We start from the raw sequence: 27439 nt of genomic DNA, 5'->3' as shown, positions 1-27439 counted from the left end.
ATGTCAACACCCAGTTGAATACCGTTACAGAACAGAATTCATATAGAGTTGACAGATCTTTAAAGGGGTACTCCAGTGGATAAATTCTTTCAAATAAACAGGTGCTAGAAGAATATACAGATGTGTAAATTAATTTTATTTAAAAATGTCAAGTCTTATGGTACTTCACAGCTGCTGTATGTCCTGCAAGTGGTGTAATACCTCCAGTCTGACACAGTTCTCTCTGCTGCCACCTCTGTCCATGTCAGGAACTGTCAAGAGAAGGAGCACATCCCCATAGAAAACTTTTTCTCAGGACAGTTTCTGTCATGGAGCTCCCCATCCCCATAGAAAACTTTTTCTCAGGACAGTTTCTGTCATGGAGCTCCCCATCCCCATAGAAAACTTTTTCTCAGGACAGTTTCTGTCATGGAGCTCTGTGTCAGACTGGAAAGAATACACCATTTCCTGCAGGGCATACAGCAGCTGATAAGTACTGAAAGAATTGGGATTTTTAAATAAAAGTAAATTAGAAATGTATACAACTTTTTGACACCAGTTAATTTGAAAATAAATAAATAAAAATAACCTGAGTTCCCCTTTAAGGTGCAGAATTATAATTATGACGATTCTTTTGTGGAAATCTTTTTTTCCATTTTCTATATGAAATCAATAGTGAATTTGAGTCACAATCCACATGTAAATGTTATAGTTTTGCAAAGAAATGTATGTTGCCTATAGAGCCATGATAGCACTGACTTTACATAGGAAGGTGGCATTTCTGCTCTAGTGCACTGTATTTATGTATATATACCATACGCCATGAATCTTTATTAATGTTGCTAGGGCTGGATGGCTCCTGTCCCGTTCTGCTTGGAGAGTGTGTACCGTAGTTTTCACAGTGCATCCTAATGGCTCCATTTACTGTATTACACATCAGCAGTCCAGGCACATCACCAGCCTCCCATAACAACCTGCATACAGAGCAATAGGCAGCCATGCACTAACCAGAATTACTTACCTTTTCCTCTATGTCTTTGAGTTGTCGTTTTTGAAGTTCTATCCTGTCTTCAAGTTCCCGGATTCTCTATGAGAGAAAAAGCAAAGAAACATTTGGAGACTATAGTATGAGCTGATTTTAAAGAGTAAGGGTCCTATTACACAACCTGATCATAAACTGTAATCTGCTACATCGGCGCTCGTTTACTGAACAATTAGACGGGCCGACTATCGGGCAGCAAGGACTGCACGGACATTGTTAGCGATGTCCGTGCAGCCTTTGCCTTTAATATAAAACAATAAAGTAATAACTCACCTTACCATGTTCCCTAATGTCCTCGGGCCTTCTCCAGTGTCCACAGAGGCCTTCCTCTGTGTCTGCAGCTCTGCCTAATCTGCACTGACAGGCTGCCAAACGCCCAACCAATCACAGGCTGTGGTTTATCTCAGCCAGTGAAAGCTGAGTGGCCGGCGGCCTGTCAGTGCAGAGGAGGCAGAGCTGCAGACACAGAGGAAGGCCTCTGGGGACACCGGAGAAGGCCCAAGGACAACAGGAAACGAGGTAAGGTAAGTTATTACTTTATTATTTTATACTACAGTCATCAGTCGTCAGGTATATTACACATAGCGATGTGCGCCCGTTGCCCGATGATTTTAGGACAGGACCTAAAGAAACGATCAGCCTGATTCGGACAATTACCTTATATCCTTATAATAAGAACCTAAGATGTGTTATATCAACTACTAGTAATGCTAGTATAGGTGAAACTAATTCTTGCTGCAATGAGACCTGGCTGAGAGTCATAGGGGAGATTTATCAAACATGGTGTAAAGTGAAACAGGCCCAGTTGCCCCTAGCAACCAATCAGATTCCACCTTTCATTTTCCAAAGAGTCTGTGAGGAATGAAAAGTGGAATCTGATTGGTTGCTAGGGGCAACTGGGCCAGTTTCACTTTACACTATGTTTGCTAAATATCCCCCATAGTCCTCTGAGCACAATGAGATAAGAAGAGGTTTGGGGCTGTTCATAGTGGGGACTATTGAGGTTAAAGATGGCCATATTTTCAATTTAATAATGCGCTCCATTGAAGTCAATGGGAAATTGGTTGCCAGTGCAAACACTGTATAAACTACCGTCCGTAATTCATTAGGACCGTCCAGATAATTTGCCCCCTACTGCATAGCTTTGAGTAGCTGACAGCATTGGTCCGTGTCCGCTCTGTCCTGCTATTCAAAAATAGACTGCTATGCAAATTATTGAGAAAAGTGAATTGTCCGCAAACTCCTGCCCTATAATCGTTTCACTTTATTGCACAGGAGTCAAACTCTGGTCCTCCAGCTGCTGCAAAACTACAATTTACATCATGCCTGGACAGCCAAAGCTAAAGCTTTGTCTGTCCAGGCTTGATGGGAATTGTAGTTTTGCAACAGCTGGAGGGCCTGAGTTTGACAGCCCTGCTTTAATGCTTTGAATACAGCAATGCAAAGTAAATGTATTCCAGTGGCAGCCCGGCGAGAACGTCTAACGACTTTATACAAATGATATTGATGCCCCCTTTCTCCGGCTCAGCCTCTCTACCTCTCTTGCTGGATATAAGGCATTAGCTGCTGGTTAATGCTATTTGCAAAGTGCTACTTAAGTCATAAGCCTATAATAATGGCAAGCAGTGACAGACAGAGGAGATCGCCTCCTGCTTCCCCAGCCTCTTACTATATACTGTACTGCAGAAAATAAGCAAATCAAAATATTTTACTACCACACCATTAGTGTCTGGAGAAGCTGGGGGACAAACTTCAAGTGCAGAAGTGATATAAAACTGTGCCTGGACCAAGGCTTGTGCAGCCCTGCAGTTCCCATGACAGCCATTGGTGGCAGCAGAGAGGCCACTGCATGTAAACATGTAAAAAACAAACAAACAAAAACTAATCTTTTTTTTTTACATGTGCTCCATCAGTATGGAACAGTGTTATCCTTTATGAAGTGTCCATTACTCTAGTATCATATCTAATACACTGCACATTTCCTCCGTTCTATCAGTGACTTTCATCAGTTCTTGGAGAGATCTGGTAACACCGCCCCAATGACCTAATGAATTTATGAGCTCACCAATGGGATTTTCCTCCACAAGGCAAAATTTAAAAGACTTAGAAGGTGCAGGACGGGGACGGCAGACTTACTAAGCCGATTACTATGTCTGTATAGCCATATGGGAGGCCAGGTATATATATAGTCTGCCAGGTAAATGACCATTACTATTCTGGATGATGGAACAAGAGGAAGCTATAGGTCAGGGATATGGTAAGGAACATGTATCCTCTCCTCTCACAGGTGTATTCAAATTCTATAGCCTTTATATGACTACAAGAAGATTTATTGTGGGTATATAGGTTTATACGCATATATGGGAAGTAAGTAGATTTTATTCTACTAAAAGAATTAGGCATCTGCCAAGGAAACATAGTGGATTGTGGGGAAGAGTACAATTGCAATATCTATCTATCTATCTATCTATCTATCTATCTATCTATCTATTTCAAGAATTCTGCAGCACAACCATATAGTGAAAAAATCCAAAAGTGTATTTATTCCATACAAGTAGAAAATCCATGGAACATTTCTGTCTCTTCTTCACGAGACCTTTCTCAAGCATCTCGTGAAGAGACAGAAACGTTGCATGGATTTTCAACTTGTATGGAATAAATACACTTTTGGATTTTTTCACTATATGGTTGTGCTGCAGAATTCTTGAAGTATTCATGGGGAGACGTGGATTCGGTCTCCAGCTGCAAGCACCCTATTCACTACTTTGAACAGAGTGCACTTCGTTGTGAAAGTTTATCTATCTATCTATCTATCATCTCCCATCTATCTCCTATTTATCTATCTATCTATCTATCTATCTATCTATCTATCTATCTATCTATCTATCTATCTATCTATCTCCTATCTATCTATCTATCTATCTATCTCCTATCTATCTATCTATCTATCTATCTATCTATCTATCTATCTCCTATCTATCTATCTATCTATCTATCTATCTATCTTCTATCCATCTCCTATCTATCTATCTAAATCCTGGAGTGCTGCTTCTTCTATGGATTACATATATAATATTTGTATATAACATCTATGTGTAATACTTACAGTACATGGAATATCTATGTAAATCAATCCATACATTTTTTTTTATTCCTTTTTATCTATTTATGCCAGTCTAATGACCCTAACTGGCAGCTGTTACTTTGGCTCACCAGGCACGTGGTTGGACCGGGCAGCCATACTACAGATCTATGAATGTGTATGCATTGGCCTAGTGTGAAGCTGGAGGGGCAAACTTTGATTAATGTGGAAGGTCTTAGGTCTTAGATGTGGATACGCTGAAGTATGCATCTTTTACATGGATATTATAGAGGTGTTATACATGTTAGGACTAATTTTTAGTTTTCCTATTGATTTTTAATAGCAGTATTACAGGCATATTATTCCCAATAGAGATAAAAAAATAAAAAAACATCTCTTTTGATGTTGAATGTTAATATTTGGTTTCACTATTAAACAAGAACGTTAATAAGCTATACCTGTATTTTAAATGGGTTATCCAGCAAAAATCTTTTTCTTACAAATCAACTGGTTTCAGAGTTATAAAGATTTGTAATTTACTTCTATTTAAAAATCTGAAGTCTTCCCATACTTATCAGCTGCTGTATGTCCTGCATGAAGTGGTGTTTTCTTTTCAGTCTGACACAGTGCTCTCTGCTGCCACCTCTGTCCATGTCATGAACTGTCCAGAGTAGCAGCAAATCCCCATAGAAAACCTCTCCTGCTCTGGGCAGTTCCTGTCTGGGACAGAGATGTCAGCAGAGAGCACTGTGTCAGACTGGAAAGAAAACATTTCCTGCAGGACATAGAGCAGCTGATAAGTATGGGAAGACTTGAGATTTTTAAATAGAACTAAATTACAAATCTATTTAACTTTCTGAAACCAGTTGGTTTGAAATAAAATGATTTTCACTGGATAATTTCTTTATAATGTCGGTAGAGGAATAAACAAGATGGATCTGAAAAATAGCTCTACATGGTTTCTATATAGTCTCAACCCCATGATGCTTTGGTGCAGGTATTGCCTAGACATTAGAGAATCTCTCTTCCACATCCATTGCTTTCTTTGCTAGTCTTGTACCTGTTGAGCCTGATGTAAGAGCTCCATACGCTCGTGTAGGATCTGACTGTCGAACTCTCGGCTCTGCCTTAGGATCTGCCTTCGTAGTTTCTCCACGGCCGCCCTCAGGTCTTCCCTCTGCGCCTCATTCAGACATTCACTGACCCTCCGCCCAGGCTCGTGCTGCAAGGCATTATAGAGTGTGGCCTCCAGCTCCTGGATTTTCTAGCGCAAGTCACAATGTTCACCAGCAGTTGCGTGTATAAGGAATAGACAATAGGGAGAGAAGCAAATAAGAATACAGCAATGTAGTAACACCAATGCATAAGAGGAGTGAGAAGAGACAGACAATCCCCTCTATGACAGACAGCAATGGATCCCAAGAGTCTTCATTGACTTCAATGGGATTTGTTGGATTTCCATCTGGCATCCATCATTTCGCAGGAATTATGCAATGTTAGGCAGAATCTGCATTGAAGCCCCTGATACAGATGTGAACACAGCTTGAACATTGTTTCACATTGTAATCGGGTTCATACCATATGTGCTTGATCAAGTGCTTGCTTTCGGTAATCGAGTTCTTCTTCTAAGTAGCCCTTCTGTTTGCTGAACAATTCCTAAAAAAAATGAAGAGAGACAGCTCTCAAATAGAAGCTTAAAGGGTTTTTAATCAAATGGTGTCAGAAAGTTTTAGAGATTTGTAAATTACTTTTATTTTTAAATCTTCAAGTCTTCCTGTGCTTATCAGCTGCTGTAGGACCTGCGGGAAGTGGTGTATTCTTTCTAGTCTGACACAGTGCTCTCTGCTGCCACCTCTGTCTGTGTCAGGAACTGTCCAGATTAGGAGAGTGCACTGACAGAGGTGGCAGCAGAGACTGGAAAGAATACACCACTTTCTGCTGTACAAACAGCAGGTGATAAGTACTGGAAGACTTTTTTTAAACATGTTATTTACAACTCTGTATAACTTTCTGACATCAGTTGATTGGAAAAATATTTTTCTCCAAGGTACCACTTTGAGAAGATATACATGTTAGGAAATGATGATGAACCCTGGCCAACATTAGCCAGTGACTTAGAGTTTATTCTCATGTTCAGGTTTTTTTTAAAGCCAAAGCCAAGACTAGATATTAAGTGAGGAGAGGTCTGAGTCTTCCCTTATACCTGTTCTCCATTCACTGCTTGGGGCTCACAAACTGCATAAAAAAACCTGAATGTGGAAACACAACCTTAAAGTGACTGTACCACCAGGCCCAGGCAGAGCACTGGAGGCGGGCCAACCCACCCTTAGTGGGAAGAAACACCAGCCCCTCCATGACATGACTCCATTAGAATCAATGGAACCCTATCATAGAGGGGCTGGGGTTTCCTCCCACTAAGGGTGGGTCGGCCACCTCCAGTGCTTCAGTCTGGGCCTAGTGGTATAGTCACTTTAAAGGGGTAGTGCGGTCGTACACATTTATTCACTAAATAACACACATTACAAAGTTATACAACTTTGTAATGTGTGTTATTTAAGTGAATGGCCCCCTTCCTCATGTTCCTCCCACTGCCGGAAGTGTGGTGCATTATACTCACCGAATTACTCTTGACCCCGGCCGCCATCTTGGGTCAAACACGTCATCTTCAGGAGGCCGGCCGAACCGCTCCAGCCGCCCCTCCGGCGCATCATCAGCTTCTCAGCCCCGATTGGCTGAGCATAGTTATGCCTAGCCAATCGCGGCTGAGCAACTGATGACGCGCCGGAGGGGGGGCGGCATGAGGGAGCGCTGGAGCGGTCCAGCCAGCCTCCTGAAGATAACGTCATTGTCCCAACATGGCGGCCGGGGTTGACAATAATGTGGTGAGCACTTATGCACTTATACTGTTGTCAGCTGTACCCACTACTTTTGGTGAATGTTCCTGTGTATGGGGAGGACAGGACAGATAACTGATGGCCGAACAAACCCCAGTTATTGAAGGTGTATGGCCCCCTTTAGAGTACTGTACTTCCTGCGCCATGTTTATAGCTATATCAGACAGCAGTCATTCTATTCATCTCCCTATGATGTGTTATCATTTCAAGGCAGGAGAGGGGTTGCATTACTTTTTCAGAAGCAACTTGAATGTCTTAAGATGCAATAACTTGCTCCAATGCTCCTTTTGAAGTCACGAAAACAAATGACCATGAATACAATGAACATTTCCAATGTTTTAATGTAAGACTCATGACCACAGAGTTGTGGAGAATGAGGAATGTTTGGATGACTTGAAGTATTTTACAAAAACTCCACTTACTCGCAATCTTACCTTCTCATTTTCCAGATCTATCATCTTCTGGGTCAGGGCGGCTTCTGTCACCTCAATCTGCTTTAACCACTGCAACCAAACACAAAGATGGCACCCAACCAAGTCAATGCACAGTCTCACTCCTAGATAGTGCTAACGTCCGGCGGCTGGAGAAGAGATTTATCAATCGTGCTGTAAAGTGAAACTGGCTCAGTTGCCCCTAGCAACCAATCAGATTCCACCTTTCATTTTCCAAAGAGTGTGTGAGGAATGAAAGGTGGAATCCGATTGGTTGCTAGGGGCAACTGAGCCAGTTTCACTTTACACCATGTTTGATAAATCTCCCCCATAGTCCATACTGCTGGGTAGTCCTAGCATTGCTAACAGTGAGAGGCTCCGTGATACATGGTTTCACGACATATAACCCTGATGTATGGTACCATGTAGGTAGCAATAGCATATGTTTCCCATAACTTCCCTGCTTCATTTTTATTAGATGCCTTAGACCAGGAATAGCGAACCTTCAGCCCTCCAGCTGTTTGAAAACAACAATTCCCATCATGCTTGGACAGCCAAAGTGAAGCTTTGGCTGTCCAGGCATGATGGGAATTGTAGTTTTGCAACAGCTGGAGGGCTGAAGGTTCCCCATCCCTGCCTTAGACTATACTATTCTATAGTATTACCCATATACAGTGGTACCTCAGTTCTCGAACTTAATTGGTTCCGGAAGGCAGTTTGAAAACCGAGCAGTGTCTTCCCATAGGAAATAATGTAAATGTGATGAATTGGTTCCAGCAGCCACCAATAATTCCCTACAATACTCATTTATTACACTGATAAGTGCTCAGTATAATCATTACAGTATAGTACAGTACAGCACTATACTGTACAGGACATTAAACATAAGAAATGTTCATCAGAACCAGCAATTATAGTACAGTAGTCACTAACTCCTCACCCATCCTTTACTGTATAGCGTCCCCCCCCCCCATCCAAGCACTGTAATGTATGGGAGATGGTGGTGCACTGCCTGTACTACTACTGCACTGTATATGCACTCCAGCAGTCTTATACAGCACTGTACTGTATGTGAAGCCTCACCACTGCTTAACTCGCCAGGTACAACCCACCATCCACGCTCGCAAAAACGTTCGAAAAATGTTCAAAAACCAAACAAAGTTCGAATTCCAAACACTACTTCTGGGTAAATTTTCGTTCAAATACCAAGCAGTTCGAGTTCCAAAGCGTTCGAAAACCGAGGTATTACTGTATACCAGTCTGGGAGAGGACTGGTTTGGCCTTAATCGAATGTTGAAGGGGTAGTGCGGCGTTTAATATTTATTCACTAATAGCTATGCTCAGCTGAGCAGCTGATGACGCGGCAGAGGGGGTCGGCATGAGGGACGGCTGAAACGGTCCGGCCTCCCGAGGATGACGTCGTCGACCCAAGATGGAGACCAGGGTCGACAGCGAATACGTAAGTATACTGCACCACACTTCCGGGGTAAGGGAAAATGGGGAAGGGGGCCATTCACTTAAAGGAGAGGTCCGGCGAAAATTTTTATTAAAGTATTGTATTGCCCCCCCAAAAGTTATACAAATTACCAATATAGACTTATTACGGGAAATGCTTATAAAGGGCTTTTTCCCTGCACTTACTACTGCATCAAGGCTTCACTTCCTGGATAAAATGGTGATGTCACTTCCTGGATAACATGGTGATGTCACGACCCGACTCCCAGAGCTGTGCAGGCTGTGGCTGCTGAAGAGGATGATGGCAGGGGGATGCTCAGTGTCCCTCCAGTGCCCTGTGTCCCTCAGTGTCCCCCTGCCATCATCCTCTCCAGCAGCCACAGCCCGCACAGCTCTCGGAGTCGGGTCATGACATAACCATTTTATCCAGGAAGTGACATCACCATGTTATCCAGGAAGTGACATCACCATGTTATCCAGGAAGTGACAACACCACGTTATCCAGGATGTGAAGTCTTGATGCAGTAGTAAGTGCAGGAAAAAAGCACTTTATAGGCATTTCCTGTAATAAGTAAATATTGGGGATTTGTCTAATTTTTGGGAGGAAATACAATACTTCAATTGCTGCTTTTTTACTGCAATTTTGCACACATCAGGGCATTATGACATTATCTATCCTATACTATTAACAACATGCTAGTGCTGCCATAGTTACAGTGGAGTGGGGGGGGGGGCCCAGGCTGGGTGAACAGCCCGGGGACTATGGTAAAGTTAATCTGCCCCTGGATACAAGGCACCACAAACCAGCCGTACATTACGCTGATAGTTACAGTATTTTACCTGTTTGCCCCATACACATTGTAAATTGTCTCCAGGAGAACAAAGGGATCAGGCATGTTAAAATCCAACATTCCTGACATCTGCTACTGAAGTAGAATCTGAAGGCCCCAAAAATATTAAATGGTGAGCCAATTCTGCAATATTCAATGGGTTCAGCCAACAATATTGTGTATGGCCAGCTTATTAATAGGGCTTTCCAAATAAAACAGACAGATGGCCTATCCACAGTGAGTGGGGCTGGTAGTTTGTGGCCCTCTTCATTGTCTAGTAGCTAGGTCTAGTTTAAGGGGTTAACCAGCGCTACAAAAAAATGGCCACTTTTCCCCCTCTCTTGTCTCCAGTTCAGGTGTGGTTTGCAATTAAGCTCCATTTACTTCAATAGAACTGAGTTTGATTGATGATGTCATCACTATTCGATGATGTCATTGATGGTGTAATCAATTATGCCATCAATGATGTCAACAATGATGTTGTCGATAAAGTTATCATTGTAGAACTGAGTTTCATTGATGATGTCATCACTATTCGATGATGTCATTGATGGTGTAATCAATTATGTCATCAATGATGTCAACAATGATGTTGTCGATAAAGTTATCATTGTTGTCAATGATTTTCATCACTGATGTCATTGATGGTGTCATTGATGATGTCATCAAAGATGTCATTGATTATGTAATTGATGATGTCATCACTATTCGATGATGTCATTAATGATGTCATCAGTGATGTCAATTATGATGTCGATAAAGTTATTGTTGTCAATGATTGTCTTCAGTGATGTCATTGATGATGTCATCAGTGATGTCATCGATGATTTCATTAATGATGTCATCGAAGATGTCATCACTATTCGAAGATGTCATCGATGATGTAATCAATGATGTCATCAATTATGTCAACGATGATGTTGTCGATAAAGTTATCATTTTCAATGATTTTCATCAGTGATGTCATTGATGATGTCATCAGTGATGTCATTGATAATGTCATTGATGATGTCATCACTATTCCATGATGTAATCAATTATGTCATCAGTGATGTCAACGATGATGTTGTCGACATTGATGATGTCATCACTATTCGAAGATGTCATCGATGATGTCATCACTATTCGATGATGTCATCAATGGTGTAATCAATGATGTCAAAGATGATGTTGTCAATAAAGTTATCATTGTTGTCAATGATTTTCATCAGTGATGTCATTAATGATGTCATCACTATTCGATGATGTCATCGATGGTGTAATCAACTATGTCATTAGTGATGTCAACTATGATGTTGTCGATAAAGTTATCATTGTTGTCAATGATTTTCCTCGGTGATATCATTGATGGTGTCATTGATGATGTCATCAGTGATGTCATTGATGATGTCATCAATGATGTAATCAAAGATGTGATCGATGATGTCATCACTATTCGATTATGTCATCGATGATGTAATCAATGATGTCATCAGTGATGTCAACGATGTTGCCGATAAAGTTATCATTGTTGTCAATGATTGTCCTCAGTGATGTCATTGATGATGTCATTAGTGATGTCATCGATGATGTCATTGATGATTTCATAAATGATGTCATCGAAGATGTCATCGATGATGTCATCACTATTCGATGATGTCATTGATTATGTAATCAATGATGTCATCAATTATGTCAATGTTGATGTTGTCAATAAAGTTATCATTGTTGTCAATAATTTTCATCAGTGATGTCATTGATGGTGTCATTGATGATGTCATCAGTGATGTCATTGATGATGTAATCGAAGATGTCATCACTATTCAATGTCATCGATGATGTAATCAATGATGTCATCAGTGATGTCAACGATGATGTTGTCAATAAAGTTATCGTTGTCAATGATTGTCATCAGTGATGTCATTGATGATGTCACCACTATTCGATGATGTCATCGATGGTGTAATCAATTATGTCATCAGTGATGTCAACAATGATGTTGTCGATAAAGTTATCATTGTTGTCAATGATTTTCATCAGTGATGTCATTGATGGTGTCATTGATGATGTCATCAAAGATGTCATTGATTATGTAATTGATGATGTAATCAATGATGTCATTGAAGATGTCATTGATGTCATCACTATTCGATGATGTCATTGATGATGTCATCAGTGATGCCAATAATGATGTTGTCAATAAAGTTATCATTGTTGTCAATGATTGTCTTCAGTGATGTCATTGATGATGTCATCAGTGATGTCATCGATGATGTAATTGATGATTTCATTAATGATGTAATCGATGATGTCATCACTATTTGATAATGTCATTTATTATGTAATCAATGTCATCAGTGATGTCAACGATGATGTTGTCAATAAAGTTATCATTGTTGTCAATGATTGTCATAAGTGATGTCATTGATGATGTCATCGAAGATGTCATCAATGATGTCATCACTATTCGATGATGTCATTGATCATGTAATCAATGATGTCATCAATGATGTCAACAATGATGTTGTCGATAGTTATCATTGTCAATGATTTTCATCAGTAATGTCATTGATAATGCCATCGATGATGTCATCGAAGATGTCATTAATGATGTCATCACTATTCGATTATGTAATCAATGATGTCATCAGTGATGTCAACGATGATGTTGTCGATGAAGTTATCATTGTTGTCAATGATTTTCATCAGTGATGTCATTGATGATATCATCAATGATGTAATCGATGATGTCATCACTATTCGATAATGTCATCGATGGTGTAATCAATGATGCCATCAGTGATGTCAACGATGATGTTGTCGATAAAGTTATCATTGTTGTCAATGATTGTCCTCAGTGATGTTATTGATGATATCATCAGTGATGTCATCGATGATGTAATAAGTGATGTCAACGATGATGTTGTCGATAAAGTTATCTTTGTTGTCAATGATTGTCATCAGTGATTTCATTGATTGTGTCATTGATGATGTCATCGATGATGTCATCCATTCTCGATGATGTCATTGATGATGTAATCCAGTGCTTCTCAAACTTTTTGTTCTCGGGCCTCGCCTGGCAAACCATGTTGATGCTCGGGCCTCACCAACAAACATATACAACTATGAATTGCCAGATACCGCTATGTACTGCACATAATATCCCAGAGCAGCGTCAAAACAACACCAAGTGCAGAAATAAATGTTGCTTCACCTTTAGTAAACCACCAGCACAGTGCAGAAAATACATACTGCTCCACCTGCAGTATCCCATTACCACATACTGCTCCACCTGTATACCAGCCCCACAGTGCAGCATTTCTCTCTCCATAACCCACCTGGCAGCTTACACACACACGCTAGCATGATTCTACTCTTAACCTCCTCTTCCTGTGGTAGCTCCCTTTCCCCTCATTACTCCATTTCTGTACATTTGGCATTCCTGTCACTGTCAGAGTGATGTGCAGTGTTCCTGGCACTGTCAAAGTAGTAGGTATTCCCATAATAGCTCCCATATAGTAGTTAATTCCCTCAATAGTGCCTTACAAATAGTAAATTCCCCCACTAGTGCCCAACAAACCGTTAATAACCCCACTAGTGGCCTACAAATAGTTAATTCCCCCAATAGTGACACATCAGTGTTCCACAAATAGTTAAATCCCCTGTAGTGCCCCGCAAACAGTTAAATCCCCCAGATTAGGTATGTGGGTTGCCCCCTGTGCGTAAGATCCCCTGCTTTTCCTTATGTAGTAATAATGCCCCGACTGGGACGCTCATACAATAATAATGCCTGCTGCTATGCCCCCATATAGTAATAATGTCTCTTGCTGTGTCCCTATATAGTAATAATGCTCCCTGCTGTGCCACCATATAATAATAATGCCCCCTGCTGTGCCCCTATATAGTAGTAATGTCTCTGGCTGTGTCTCCATATAGTAATAATGTCCCCTGCTGTACCCCCATATAGTAATAATGTCTCTGGCTGTGTCTCCATATAGTGCCCCCATATAGTAATAATGCCCCCTGCTGTATCCACCAGTTAATTTCCCTCCTCTGTCTGCAATCAACCTGACCCCTCTACACAGGGGCGTAGCTAATGTCTCCTGGGCCCTGGTGCGAGAGGCCAACTTGGGCCCCCCCCCCCCCTCCTTTCACGACCAAGTGATGCTATTGTTGTGTGTGTTTGTGTATATATATATATACACACACAGTGGTGCCTTGGATTATGAGCATAATTCGTTCCAGGACCGTGCTTGTAATCCAAATCCACTCTTAAACCAAAGCAAATTTTCCTATAAGAAATCATGTAAATGCAGACAATTGGTTCCGCACCCCAAATATATTTATTATTCTGTACTGTACAGTAATGGAGAGGATGGGAAACACAAGGGCTGACAGAGACTGCAGGGAGTATGAAGGAATGAGCAGGGCAGATGTGGGCACATACATGCAGCACTCTCTGTCCGGGGAGAGAGGGGTTACAGCTATGGAGAGATTACCTCCACAGTCCTGTCCCCTGATGTAAGCCCCAGCCTGAAGGGGATCTGCTATGATTTGGAAGGTGTTTAGAGTACAGTGCTGTAGACCCCGCTATGCAGGCCATGCCCCTTCTCCACTCGCGCTCCCACCCAATACAGGAAGTTCTTAAACCAAAGCAATGTTCTTAAACCAAGTCACAATTTTGAAAAACTGTGAGCTCTTAAACCAAAACGCTCTTAAACGAAGTTACTCTTAAACCAAGGTACCACTGTATGTATATATATATATATATATATATATATATATATATATATATATACACACACACACACCAAGACAGATATTACCTATTACCGCCATACTGTTACCGACCAAATCCTGTATACTGAGACCAATATTACCAGTAATACCAGTATATAGGGAGGAAACATTACCGCCACACCACAACCACCACCATCACCACCATATTGTTACTGACCAAATCCAGTACACTAAATCACCTCATCCAGTCATATAGAGGTGGCCCCAGCTCTACACAGGCTCTATACACCATATACATTACTGTGCAGTTATATCAGGTGACTCACAGGAGACGTCTTTTCTGATCGGAGTTCTTTCCTTTTCATCATCTTCTCCATCCGTCCTGGGCCGTTATGAGAACTTCTCCGAGCCACGAATCCACAGAATCTGCCAGACAGACATATTATTCTCCACACTCTGACACCATCTCCATCTCTCTACATACTGCACATCTGTACTGTCCCCTTTACACCCTCATTTAGTGGGTAGCCCTGACTCTATGTGACCTCCTAATAATATATGCCCCCTCTGTGTATTCCCTCTCCCCCTATGTTGCCCCCCCAAATAGATGGCCCCCTCCCTTATAGATGGCCCCCTCTACCCCCTCCCTTATAGATGGCCCCCTCTACCCCCTCCCTTATAGATGGGCCCCTATACCCCCTCCCTTATAGATGGGCCCCTCTCTCCTCACCCTCCCTTATGGATGGTCCCCTCTCCCCCCACCCTCCCTTATAGATGGCCCCCTCTCCCCCCACCCTCCCTTATAGATGGTCCCCTCTCCCCCCACCCTCCCTTATAGATGGTCCCCTCTCCCCCCCCCCCTCCCTTATAGATGGTCCCCTTCCCCCCCCCCCCCTCCCTTATAGATGGTCCCCTTCCCCCCCTCCCTTATAGATGGTCCCCTTCCCCCCCTCCCTTATAGATGGTCCCCTTCCCCCCCTCCCTTATAGATGGTCCCCTTCCCCCCCCTCCCTTATAGATGGTCCCCTTCCCCCCCCCACCCTCATAGATGCCCCCCTCTTTCCCCCCACCCTCATAGATGGCCCCTCTTTCCCCCCACCCTCATAGATTGCTCCTCTTTCCCCCCACCCTCATAGATGGCCCCCTCCTTCCCCCCACCCTCATAGATGGCCCCCTCTTTCCCCCCACCCTCATAGATGGCCCCCTCCTTTCCCCCCACCCTCATAGATGGCCCCCTCTTTCCCCCCACCCTCATAGATGCCCCCCTCCTTTCCCCCCACCCTCATAGATGGCCCCCTCTTTCCCCCCACCCTCATAGATGGCCCCCTCTTTCCCCCCACCCTCATAGATGGCCCCCTCTTTCCCCCCACCCTCATAGATGGCCCCCTCTTTCCCCCCACCCTCATAGATGGCCCCCTCCTTCCCCCCACCCTCATAGATGGCCCCCTCCTTCCCCCCACCCTCATAGATGGCCCCCTCCTTTCCCCCCACCCTCATAGATGGCCCCCTCCTTTCCCCCCACCCTCATAGATGGCCCCCTCCTTTCCCCCCACCCGTACAGGCTGATAAAAAAAACAAAACTTAACTCACCTGACATCGCGCTCCCACGTTGATTCTCACTCCTCCTGGTCTGTCCCCGGCTGCTGCGCGGCTGCCGGGGGTGTCGCGTCTTATCCCCGGCAGCGCACGCATCCCAGAACTCCCTGCGCGCCGGAACCGGAAGTCAGGGCCCAAGGCGCGCAGGGAGTTCTGGGATGCGCGCGCTGCCGGGGGTAAGACGCGACACCCCCGGCAGCCGCGCAGCAGCCGGGGGAAGACGGAGCCCGACTCTTGTGACCGCAAGCAAAACAATGCTTGCGGTCACAAGAGTGATTGATCGGGGGGCCCCGCGGGCCCCCCTTGTGGCGGGCCCGGTCGCGGCGGCGACCCCCGCGACCACGGTGGCTACGCCACTGCCTCTACACACAAACTACCCCACCTGACCCCCGACACACACACACTACCCCACATGGCCCTCATCCCCACCTGACCTTCCCCCTGTTTTCCATACAATATGTCCCCCTCTCCCCCTGGTTTCCATACACATGTCCCCCTCCCCGTTTTCCACACGTCCCCTATGTCCCCTAACCTTCGGCCGCTTAGCTGACAGGGAGGCCCTGCGTTCTTCCTCCAGCCGCCCGCTTTAATCTGGTACACTGAGGCTCCGTATGGCCTCAGCACACCGCGGCTCGTGATTGGCCTGCCCACCTGTCCATCACCGCCAGCGCCGCGCTCTCCTCCTGGGTTCCGAGTGACGAACAGTCACAGTAACAGGATAGGAGCTGGACGGGCGCCTGCGGTGATGGACAGGTGGGCAGGCCAATCACGAGTAGCGGTGCGCTGAGGCCGTACGGGGCCTCAGTGCACCAGATTTTTAAAAAAATAGCTGCGAGGGGGGCTGAGTGGGCGGCTGGAGGAAGAACGTGGGGCCTCCCTGTAAGCTGAGCAGCCGTGCGCCGTGCATCGGGAACGCTGGCCACAAATCCTGGAGTCCCTGCTGTGTCGGGCACAGACCGGGACCCTGCCCCTCACCAGACTGCGAGCTGCGCCTCACCAGTGAGGCACGTCTCACAGTTTGAGAAGCGCTGATGTGATCAATGATGTAATCAATGATGTAATCAGTGATGTCAACGATGATGTTGTTGAAAAAGTTATCATTGTTGTCAATGATTGTCATCAGTGATGTCATTAATGATGTCATCACTATTTGATGATGTCATCAATGATTTCTTCAGTCATGTCAACAATGATGTTGTCGATAAAGTTATCATTGTTGTGAATGATTATCCTCAGTGATGTCATTGATGATGTAATTGATGATGTCATAGATGAGGTCATTGATGAAGTCATCACTATTCGATGTCATCAATGATGTAATCAATTATGTCATCAGTGATGTCAACGATGATGTTGTCGATAAAGTTATCATTGTTGTCAATCATTGTCATCAGTGATATCATTGATGTCATCGAAGATGTCATCAATTATGTCATCACTACTCGATAATGTCATCAGTGATGATGTGAATGGTGATGTTGTCGATGAAGTTATCATTGTTGTCAATGATTGTTATCAGTGATGTCAATGATGTCTACGATTATACTATTAATGATGTCATTATAGTGCTTGAAAAAGCCCTATATTGAAATACGTATTCTTCTTTTTGTAGCCATTGTTCTTTGATTAATACAACCCGAACCGCTTTGCGCACAGACTCTGTTCAATCACATTCCTGATCTCGCACGTTAAACGGCGTCAGCGCAAAAAAATCCCAAAAAGTCAAAAGATCAAAAAGTCGTATATGCGCAATCAAGGTACCGATAGAAAGAACACATCATGGCGCAAAAAATGACACCTGACACAGCCCCATAGACTAAAGGATAAAAGCGCTATAAGCCTGGGAATGGAGCGGTTTTAAGGAACGTATATTTGTTAACAATGGTTTGAATTTTTTACAGGCCATCCGATACAATATAAGTTATACATGTTATATATCGTTTTAATCGTAACGACTTGAGGAACATGTATAACAAGTCAGTTTTACCCCAGGGCGAATGCCGTAAAAACACATTCCCCCCAAATAAAAGAAATGCGTTTTTTTTTTTCAATTTCACCACACATTTTTTTCTGGTTTTGTAGTGTACCAAATGCAAAAATTCAGCCTGTCATTGCAAAGTACAATTAGTGACGCAAAAAATAAGGGCTCATGTGGGTTTCTAGGTGGAAAGATGCAAGTGCTATGGCCTTTTAAACACAAGGAGGAAAAACCGAAAACGCAAAAACAAAAATGGGCCCAGTCCTTAAAGGGTTAAAGGGACAGACCCAAGTCGTTCTTAAAGGGACGGACCCAAGTCGCTCTTAAAGGGACGTTACCCAAGTCACTCTTAAAGGGTCAGTACTTAAGCTGGTCTTCAAAGGATGTTCCCTAAGTCTCTTTTATAGGGACAATACTTAAACTACTCTTAAAGGGACAGAATATAGGTCACTCAAAGGCACCAAAGTCGCTCCTTAAGGGACTGTACCAAAGTTGCTCTTAAAGGGACTGTACCATAGTTGCTCTTAAAGGGACTGTACCAAAGTTGCTCTTAAAGGGACTGTACCAAAGTTGCTCTTAAAGGGACTGTACCAAAGTTGCTCTTAAAGGGACTGTACCAAAGTTGCTCTTAAAGGGACTGTACCAGTGTCGCTCTTAAAAGGAGGGTATCAAGGGTTAAAGTTTCTCTTAAAGGGAAGTCACTGTTAAAAGGGCGCTCTTTTCAAGCACTATGTACTGTATTTCCTTGGAAATGCAAATCTAGTTGCAATATGACCCTCCCTGACTAAATACTTCTTTTAATGTTGGAGCCCACACTGGTCCAGCCCCTGGTCTACCAGAACAAGAGCCACTCTTCCTGGTGACTCAAAGTGGGTCCAAAGCAGGGGTCCCTACTCTATTATGGCCTTATACCCTAATGCAGGGGTAGTGAACCTTGACTCTCCAGCTGTTTCAAAACTACAACTCCCATCATACCTGCACAGCCAAAGCTAAAGCATAATGGGAGTTGTAGTTTTCCAACAGCTGGAGAGCCAAGGTTGCCCACCCTAATACCTCTTCTGAAGGGCTAGCTCTCTTGGCTTACTGACAGCTTATATTACTGCTAATCATACATAATACAGCAATGAGTAACATTTAGAATTCACCAGAGAACCTGCTTAGTCCAATTATATGCAATACATGTCTCTGCTGGGAATGGAGGCAGCTGATTGAGAGGCGCTAAGCAACCAAGAGATAAAACCCTGTTCTGTTTAGCGGAGAAGAAGCCTCCGAGATCGTCTCACCAGCTCTGCCAATACTAATCTGTAATTAGTGGCTGCAGCCGATTGATGGAGGCTCCATTATATGCTGGGAGCAGACCTCCAAGATGGATTATGACAATACACTGGCACTTCTTCACGTGGCAGCTACTATATCAATCGATATGTATTTGTGCTAAGGAGTAGAACTCAACAAGGCCAACTTCTGTCTAAAAATGTCTAAAAAGTTTTTTTTTTTTTTTTTTTAAACTTCCATGGTTTTGTTAGATTAAAGGGGTTATTCACCTAATGGTTTTTTTTTCTTTCAAATTAACTGGTGCCAGAAAGTGCCAGAGATTTGTAATTTACTTCTATTAAAAAATCTTGAGTCTTCCAGTAGTTTTTAGCTGCTGTATGTCCTGCAGGAAGTGATGTATTCTTTCCAGTCTGACACAGTGCTCTCTGTTGCCACCTCTGCCCATGTCAGGAACTGTCCAGATCAGTAGATCAGTAGTCCAAATCCCTAAAGAATACCTCTCCTGCTCTCTAGACTGGAAAGAATACATAACTTCCTGCAGGACACACAGCAGCTGATAAGTACTGGAAGACTTGAGATTTTTTAATGGGAGTAAATTACAAATTTTTGGCATCAGTTCGTTTGAAAATTTTTTGGTAGATAACCCCTTTAACCCTTCAAGATGATTTTAGTTCTCTTACTACTATTATTGAGCCCCTGAGATACTGAGTTACTTCTTTTCCCTTAGTTGACTGGCCAATCAGAACATAGCATCTACTCCCCTCTACTATGCCAGGACATAGTGCTGGGGAAAGTGCCCTGAGCTAAACAGGCTGGCTCTGTGCTGGGTGATGACTTACACAGTACATCACTAAAGATGGCATGTGGCAGAGGAGGAGGTTACTGATGCAATGACTATGCAAGGTGCTTTGTGAGCAGAAAAAAATAAAATAATTATATATATATATATAGATAGATAGATTGATACAGCAGTAGCACAACACGGAAGATGTTACACTAAGCATTGAACAAGCCTGCAGACTAAAGTGAGGGGGGTATTAGAGACAGCACTGTGTACATAAATAAGCACAGCAAGGAAGGGGTTACACTAATCCCTGCTGCTCAGATGAGAGAAAAACCTAGATTTACCTTTCAGGGACAGTATAGATCCTATATCAACACAGCCTGCACATACACCGGCTTTCTTTCTCCAGCACTGAGCAGTAGTTAAAGCCCACTCCTACTTCTTGTGTTTTATCTTGTTGTCTGTTACTAGAGACAGAATTCCCCTAACACCAGGAAGTGGACAGCAGATTGCCCAAAAGGAAGACACGTAATGGCCAAGACATTAGAGTTTTTTTCTGTGATAAAGGATTATTTTTAGTAAATCAAGTGATTCACAGGAATCTTAGGAACCGCACAGGCTACAAAATGGAGGAAAGTGGTTTAAAATGAGAGTGACCATTTAAACCCCATATTTCACATACAATGTATTACGTAAGTAACCTCTTTTACCTGCATTGGAAAACCATGTAGTTCTCTGACAGATTCAATGCGGACATTAGCAGCAGAATACAGCCACAATTTATGGCAGCCTACAGTATATCCTATGACTGGAGTAATCTCAGGGGAGAGAATTGTGAACCGTGTACAGTGAAAGCTTTTTACCTTCTCACAGAGAGATAATACAGTTCCCGCCTGGATTACTGCAACCTGCTCTTCATTCCGTAGATTCTACAAGAAAAGAGAATATTAGAAATAACTGACGGGATAGAAGGTCTTCATCTTTGAACACATAGATTCAACGGTACCCATCACCCTCTTCCAATGTAATGCATGATAAAGTAATAGCTTCACAGAGATGAGCGAATGGCGCGAGGAACTCCAAAAGGACTGTATTATTTAATACAATAGAAAGTTCTTAGCATTATAAGAGCCTAGGTACCGCTCATCAATGTAACTTGGTAAAGAACACACACCTACCGGATGTTACACATGGCAGAAATTCTTCTGCTGGCAGTGGGTTTAGTTTTTGGCAGAGCCATGTATTGCCCAGTCTCACTCCTACTGCCTTTGTTGATATTGTTAGTGCTCTACTCTATGAGTTTTCTGAGTCTTGTCCAGTCTGTCTCCTATTGGTTTTGTTGATATCGTTAGTGTTCTACTTTCATGTGTTTTCTGTCTTGTCCAGTCTCTGTTGCCTATTGGTATCATGAGTGTTCCACTTTGATGTGTTTTCTGTGTCTTGTCCAGTCTCTGTTGCCTATTGGTATCATGAGTGTTCCACTTTGATGTGTTTTCTGTGTCTTGTCCAGTCGGTCTTTTATTAGTTTTGTTGATTTCGTTAGTGCTCTACTCTAAGGGAGAGAGTTATCAAACTGGTGTAAAGAAGAATTGTCTTAGTTGCCCCTAGCAACCAGATTCCACCTTAAATTTTTCTAAGAATCTGTGAGGAATGAAAAGTGGAAAGACAATTCTTCTTTACACCAGTTTTATAACTCTCCCTCTTATGGTGCGTTTACACAGACAGATTTGTCTGACCAATTTTGGAAGCAAAAGTCAGGAATGGACTTGGACAGGGAATCTCAGTCTTTCCTTTATGACCTGCACCCTGTTTATAGTCTGTTCCTGGCTTTGGCTTCAAAAATCTGTCAGATAAATCTCTCTGTGTAAACACACCATAAGTGTTCTATTGGTATCATGAGTGTTCCACTTTGATGTGTTTTCTGTCTTGTCCAGCCTGTCTTCTATTTGTTTTGTTGATATCATTAGTGCTCTACTTTGATGTATGTCTTGTCCAGTCTGTCTCAGTCTGTATTTATTCCTTAATATAGATTAACACTGTTTTGTTTGCATGGCTGCCATTTGTTTTTTTTTTTATATCTTGTCCAGTCTGTCTCATATTGGTTTTATCTATATTGTTGGGGCTCTGCTGCTGTGTGCTGCTATGTCTTGTCCAATCTGTCCCATTTGGGATTTAACATTTTGCATTGGAAGTTTTTCTGGAATTTTCTTCCAAAGCAATTTGCTGGTCCTACTGCTGCTGCTGTTGTTGTAAATTTCCTTTAGACTGTTCGCACAATATTTTTTTTAGCCATCTGATGGACGTCTTTTAGGACAGCCATCATTTTGAGGCCTAAAAACGTCCGTTGTTGTAAAATATAGGTTATTTGGCCTCAAAATAACAAGCGTCCTAAAAGGTGACCGTTGACATCCAAAAAAGGGTAGTATGTGAACGTGTCCTTAGTCTTTATTTGTCCGGTTGTGTATTTGTGGTTTGCACATTGTCTTGGCCATCCTCAAAGGCTTCTATTCCCTGCAAAAGTAATACTTCCATCGGTGACAATTAGTAACAATTATCGGTAAATAGCCGTTGGCTTTTGCTTTTAACATATGAATTTCCCTAACACAAATTCTGGGATTATCTGAATATTTAAAGGAATTGTTTGGCTCCAGAATAGATGGCTGCTAAAAGTAAAGCCTTGCCGTCCAGTCTAACAAATCGATAGCATCATACCACCTAAGCCCTTCTCTCTCAAGTGAGGTGGCTAGTGGACATGGTAGCTAAATGAAAGGTGAGGTGGCCATGCATGGTTCCCTCCATTCACATCTATAGACGTTGTTGAAGTAACAATTTTTTTTATTATAAATAGAGATAAGCGAACCTGGAGCATGCTCGAGTCCATCCGAACCCGAACTTTCGGCATTTGATTAGCGGTGGCTGCTGAACTTGGATAAAGCCCTAAGACTATGTGGAAAACATGGATATAGTCATTGGCTGTATCCATGTTTTCCAGACAACGTTAGGGCTTTATCCAAGTTCAGCAGCCACCGCTAATCAAATACCGAATGTTGGGGTTCGGATGGACTCAAACTTGAACCCGGTTCGCTCATGTCTAATTATAAACACTTCCTATCTGCACGGTTTTATAGTAGCAGTATCCAGTGCTGGAGGCAGGGGCACCATCTGTTGGATAGCTATCTTGCATTTTCTACCACCATACAGTAGCCAAATTCAGTTAAATCCAAGGCATTCACTCAGATTATTCTTGTATGAGAGATTTGCACTTCTATCACATTTGGTCTTAAAGGGATACTCCAGCAAAAATATTTTTTGTTTCAAATAAACTGGTTTCAGAAAGTGCCAGAGATTTGGAATTTACTTCTATTTAAATATTTCCAGTCTTCCAGTACTTATCAGCTGCCGTATGTCCTCCAGGAAATGTTGTTTTCTTTTCAATCTGACACAGTACTCTCTGCTGACATCTCTGTCCAAAACTGGAACTGTTTAGACCAGTAGAAAATTCTCTGGATAGTTCCTGTCTCAGACAGAGGTGGCAGCAGAGAGCCAGACTGAAAATGAAACATTTTCTGCAGTAAATACAGCAGCTGATAAGTATGGGAAGACTTGAGATTTGCAAACAGAAGTAAATTACAAATCTAAATAACTTTCTCAAACCAGTTGATTTGAAACAAAAGGATTTTAACTGGATAACCCCTTTAAATGTTGCCAAAAAGATGACACCCTAGATGCAGCTCTGTTTTTGAGACAGGCCAGAAGTGGAGTATGAAAGATTCTATTGCCTTCTCCCTACTGAATTTAATAAAGTAATACTAATCCCTTTCCATGAATGTTTTACTCTAATCTCTGACTGCAGAGAGTGTAATACTCTCCAGACTCCTCTCTTACAAGGTGACCTACAATATTCGAGGAGATTCTTCATTTCATAAGAGATCACAGGCTGTATGTGTGATATGAAGTGAATAATGCTCAGCTCACATCTTTTATCGGCTCTTTATCCCGTGGATCTGTCACACCTCGATGGCTCGGCCTTCACATATTAGAAGCACTCTCTCAGTGTAAGATGGTGAGCAGTGGCCCATAGTAATTTCATATTTTATAGTAACAAGTTTAAAATAAGTGTTGAAAAGATGATGGTAAGAAAGCAATGGATAATCCTGGGAGTCCACTACAGCATTACATATTACAATCTACACTGAACCTTTCTATGGGCTCCCAGCTCTGCAACATCCTATGACCCTGAAAAAAGACTTCTGACTAGAGATGAGCGAACCTCGAGCATGTTCGAGTCCATCCGAACCCAAGCGTTCAGCATTTGATTAGCGGTGGCTGCTGAAGTTAGATAAAGCCCTAAGGCTATGTGGAAATCATGGATATAGTCATTGGCTGTACCTATGTTTTCCAGACAACCTTAGAGCTTAGAGCTAATCAAATGCCGAACGATCAGGTTCGGATGGACTCCAGCATGTATCTGCAATGCATTTTTCATTGACTTCACACAAAAACACTGTGAACCTAGCCTGAGTTAGAAAAAAAAAAAATTATATATGTATTTATATGAATTATTGGTCCCTTTTGCATTCAGTTATTCCAAATGATGGGAAGATGTGATTATTACACTCTTAACTGTGAAATATTTTGGAAGCTTGTACTTCCTGGGTAAAGTATATACAGAATTTATGCCAAGAAGCGACCACAGATAAGTAATTCATTATCAGGATGAATCAGGAAATTACCCCATTATCTCCCAGTATATCCAGCTTCTTCATTAGCTCTGAAATATCCACATCCTGAAAGAGAGCAGCCACATGAGAGTAGGTAAGAGCAGGCCAAACCCTACAGTGACGGTAATAACCCAGAGACACAAAGCAGAGAATGACTGGAAGCAAATGTACAGACAGAGATGCAACTTGAAGATGATTGTAGATGAGAAATACATACCATGCAGCTATAGTCTGGAGACTCTTTGTGTCCCTTTGAGGCCTACAACAGATTGTAGAGCAATCAGCTGCAGGTCTCCCCGACACTAAAGAGCTTGAATCACTGCTCAAGCATCAGTACAGGCTCTTCTATACAATGGTGTGACGGATATGATGACCCAGGCAAATATATCACTGATAATCTAATCTATAGGAAATGTCAGTATTATGGAGTCAATATTGGAAATGTGCATAGGAGATATTACAGATATTACCATGTCTGTTAAAGGCAATGTATGTTTACTATGTATATACTGCCAGGCAATATTAATCCTGGGCCCCTATCAATCAGAAGAATAAAGGGGATTGTGCGGCTTGTAAGACCACGTACTATAGTAATCAATTCGGATGTTATTCTAAAGGATTCTCTGCGGTGGGAAATCTGTATTTGGCATAGTTAGTTATTCTACAGCCCATAGAGTGAGCAACACCTTTAATAAAGGGAGGTCCTTCGTTCAAGATTCACCACCATTAACCTTTATAGAGTGTGGCTATATAGAGTGTCTCCCTCTCTCTGGAGGACCTGTCCTGTCCAGTATTAGACAACCCACTGTAATGAGCACTGTATAATGCTTCATTTCCCCAGTGGTGGCACTGCAGGGAGTAAACAGGATACTCCAGAATACAGCTGATCACTGGCGGCCCTGTCAGGTAACAATCTATGGTCACATCGTAACAAGTAGGGATTGTTCTTTACTGAGAACTCCTTTAAAGGAGAAGCCCTGCAAAAAAAAATTATTAAAGTACTGTATTGCCCCCCCCCCCCCCCACACACACAGAATTTAAACAAATTACCAATATACACTTATTACGGGAAATGCTTATAAAGTGCTTTTTTCCCCTGTGCTTACTACTGCATCAAGGCTTCACTTCCTGGATAACATGGTGATGTCACTTCCTAGATAACATGGTGATGTCACGACGCGACTCCCAGAGCTGTGCAGGCTGTGACTGCTGGAGAGGATGATGGCAGAGGGATGCTCAGTGTCCCTCCAGTGTCCTGTGTCCTTCAGTGTCCCCTGCCATCATCCTCTCCAGCAGCCACAGCCCGCACAGCTCTGGGAGTCGGGGCGTGACCTCACCATTTTATTCAGGAAGTGAAGCCTTGATGCAGTAGTAAGTGCAGGGAAAAAAACACTTTATGTTCATTTCCCATAATAAGTGTATATTGGTGATTTGTATAACTTTTGGGGGGCAATACAATACTGGACTTCTCCTTAAACAACAATCTGGTCCCAAAGTGTCCTCTAGGTGGGGCTGTCATCTTTGGGGAAACCAGGCAGTGAGTGAGTTTAATTACTCTGCAGCGCCACCACAGTCAAAATGAAGTATTACACAGAACCCACGTACATCAAAAGGTTGTCTGCATACAAAATCTGTGTTTGGAAGTACAGACTTGTGGTACTAGACATAGCTAGATGGACAAGGGCAGCACTGTGCAGGCACTGCAATAGAGAGGTGATAACACTGTGGCCCCTTTTCCAGTGTTGTATCTTGGAATAGGGCTTTACAATTATGTGGTTTGTCCATTTAACCTTAATATGCCTAAATATATGCTACATAGAGAAGGTTTTATAAAGATGAGAATCTAAATTTTATGTAGGGTAACTTTATACTTACATGGCACTTGGTGTCATGATCTGTCTCATCCTCTGTTTAGATATTACTTACACATCTACTGTAAATAACCTATACTAGTATTAAAACTATTTTATGTCTTCTATAAAGCTTGCTTTAATTTCAGACAACTGCAAATAATATGAGTTTAGATGAATGTATAAGATGCATTAAACATTGTGAAAGGAGCCATTCTGAATAAAGCAACTACCAATCCTGTAGCCAGTTAAATAACATGGTCAAGGCACATGGTAGGGGCCAAACGTTTCAAGGCTGCAAACTACAAGGCTGCAAAATGGCCACCCTCAATTGCTTAAGAGAGATGAAATTATGCACTGTACACTCACTTTTGGCACAGGCCATCACAGGGTTAAACAGCACATGGAGATGGTGACCATGCATAGTGTCATATTGAAGGGATGCTTGGTTAACATGTCAAGGGTCAATGGCATTAGAAACACATGGTATGCACCAGAAGAGAGAAGTGAATCTACCTTAATTCCTTCCTGCTGACAGAATAGCTGCAGAGCGCTTCCATTATTTTCTGGGAAGCTGGCTATATGGAGGTTAAAGGCTGGAGACCTTCGTTCTCTCTCCTGGGAAAAAATGTGTTATTTTACATATGAACCTAATAGGAATGTCATGGAGAATCGCCCTAATATAAACATAGAGTGGCCACAACTACATCAGCCTCTATGCATAAGGGGGAATAGGTCTATTTATTTATAATATCCTGTACCCTCAAACAATGACCAAAGTGACAGACGTCACCATCTGTACA

General features: G+C 42.5%; 1 protein-coding gene across 12 annotated transcripts in view; it reads right to left on the bottom strand.

Moving 5' to 3' along the window:
* JAKMIP1 (janus kinase and microtubule interacting protein 1) overlaps positions 1 to 27439 on the bottom strand; it is a 113979-nt gene that overhangs the window by 6950 nt on the left and 79590 nt on the right. For 8 of the 12 annotated variants that reach the window (XM_069976423.1, XM_069976422.1, XM_069976420.1 and 5 more), the window contains 8 exons: positions 27153 to 27254; positions 25004 to 25045; positions 24799 to 24852; positions 20929 to 20994; positions 7432 to 7500; positions 5682 to 5759; positions 5164 to 5367; positions 1001 to 1066 (listed from right to left, as the gene is read on the bottom strand). In XM_069976423.1, coding sequence (XP_069832524.1) covers positions 1001 to 1066; positions 5164 to 5367; positions 5682 to 5759; positions 7432 to 7500; positions 20929 to 20994; positions 24799 to 24852; positions 25004 to 25045; positions 27153 to 27254 — 681 coding nt within the window. The remainder of the gene's footprint in view (positions 1 to 1000; positions 1067 to 5163; positions 5368 to 5681; positions 5760 to 7431; positions 7501 to 20928; positions 20995 to 24798; positions 24853 to 25003; positions 25046 to 27152; positions 27255 to 27439) is intronic. The other 4 variants (XM_069976430.1, XM_069976427.1, XM_069976425.1 and 1 more) reach the window with 3 other exon arrangements.

This window comes from Dendropsophus ebraccatus, chromosome 7 (genome assembly GCF_027789765.1).
Source record: "Dendropsophus ebraccatus isolate aDenEbr1 chromosome 7, aDenEbr1.pat, whole genome shotgun sequence".
NCBI classification, from domain to species: Eukaryota; Metazoa; Chordata; class Amphibia; order Anura; family Hylidae; genus Dendropsophus; species Dendropsophus ebraccatus.
The sequence above is the reverse complement of the archived record's forward strand: the minus strand, read 5'-3'. Positions and strand labels throughout refer to the sequence as shown.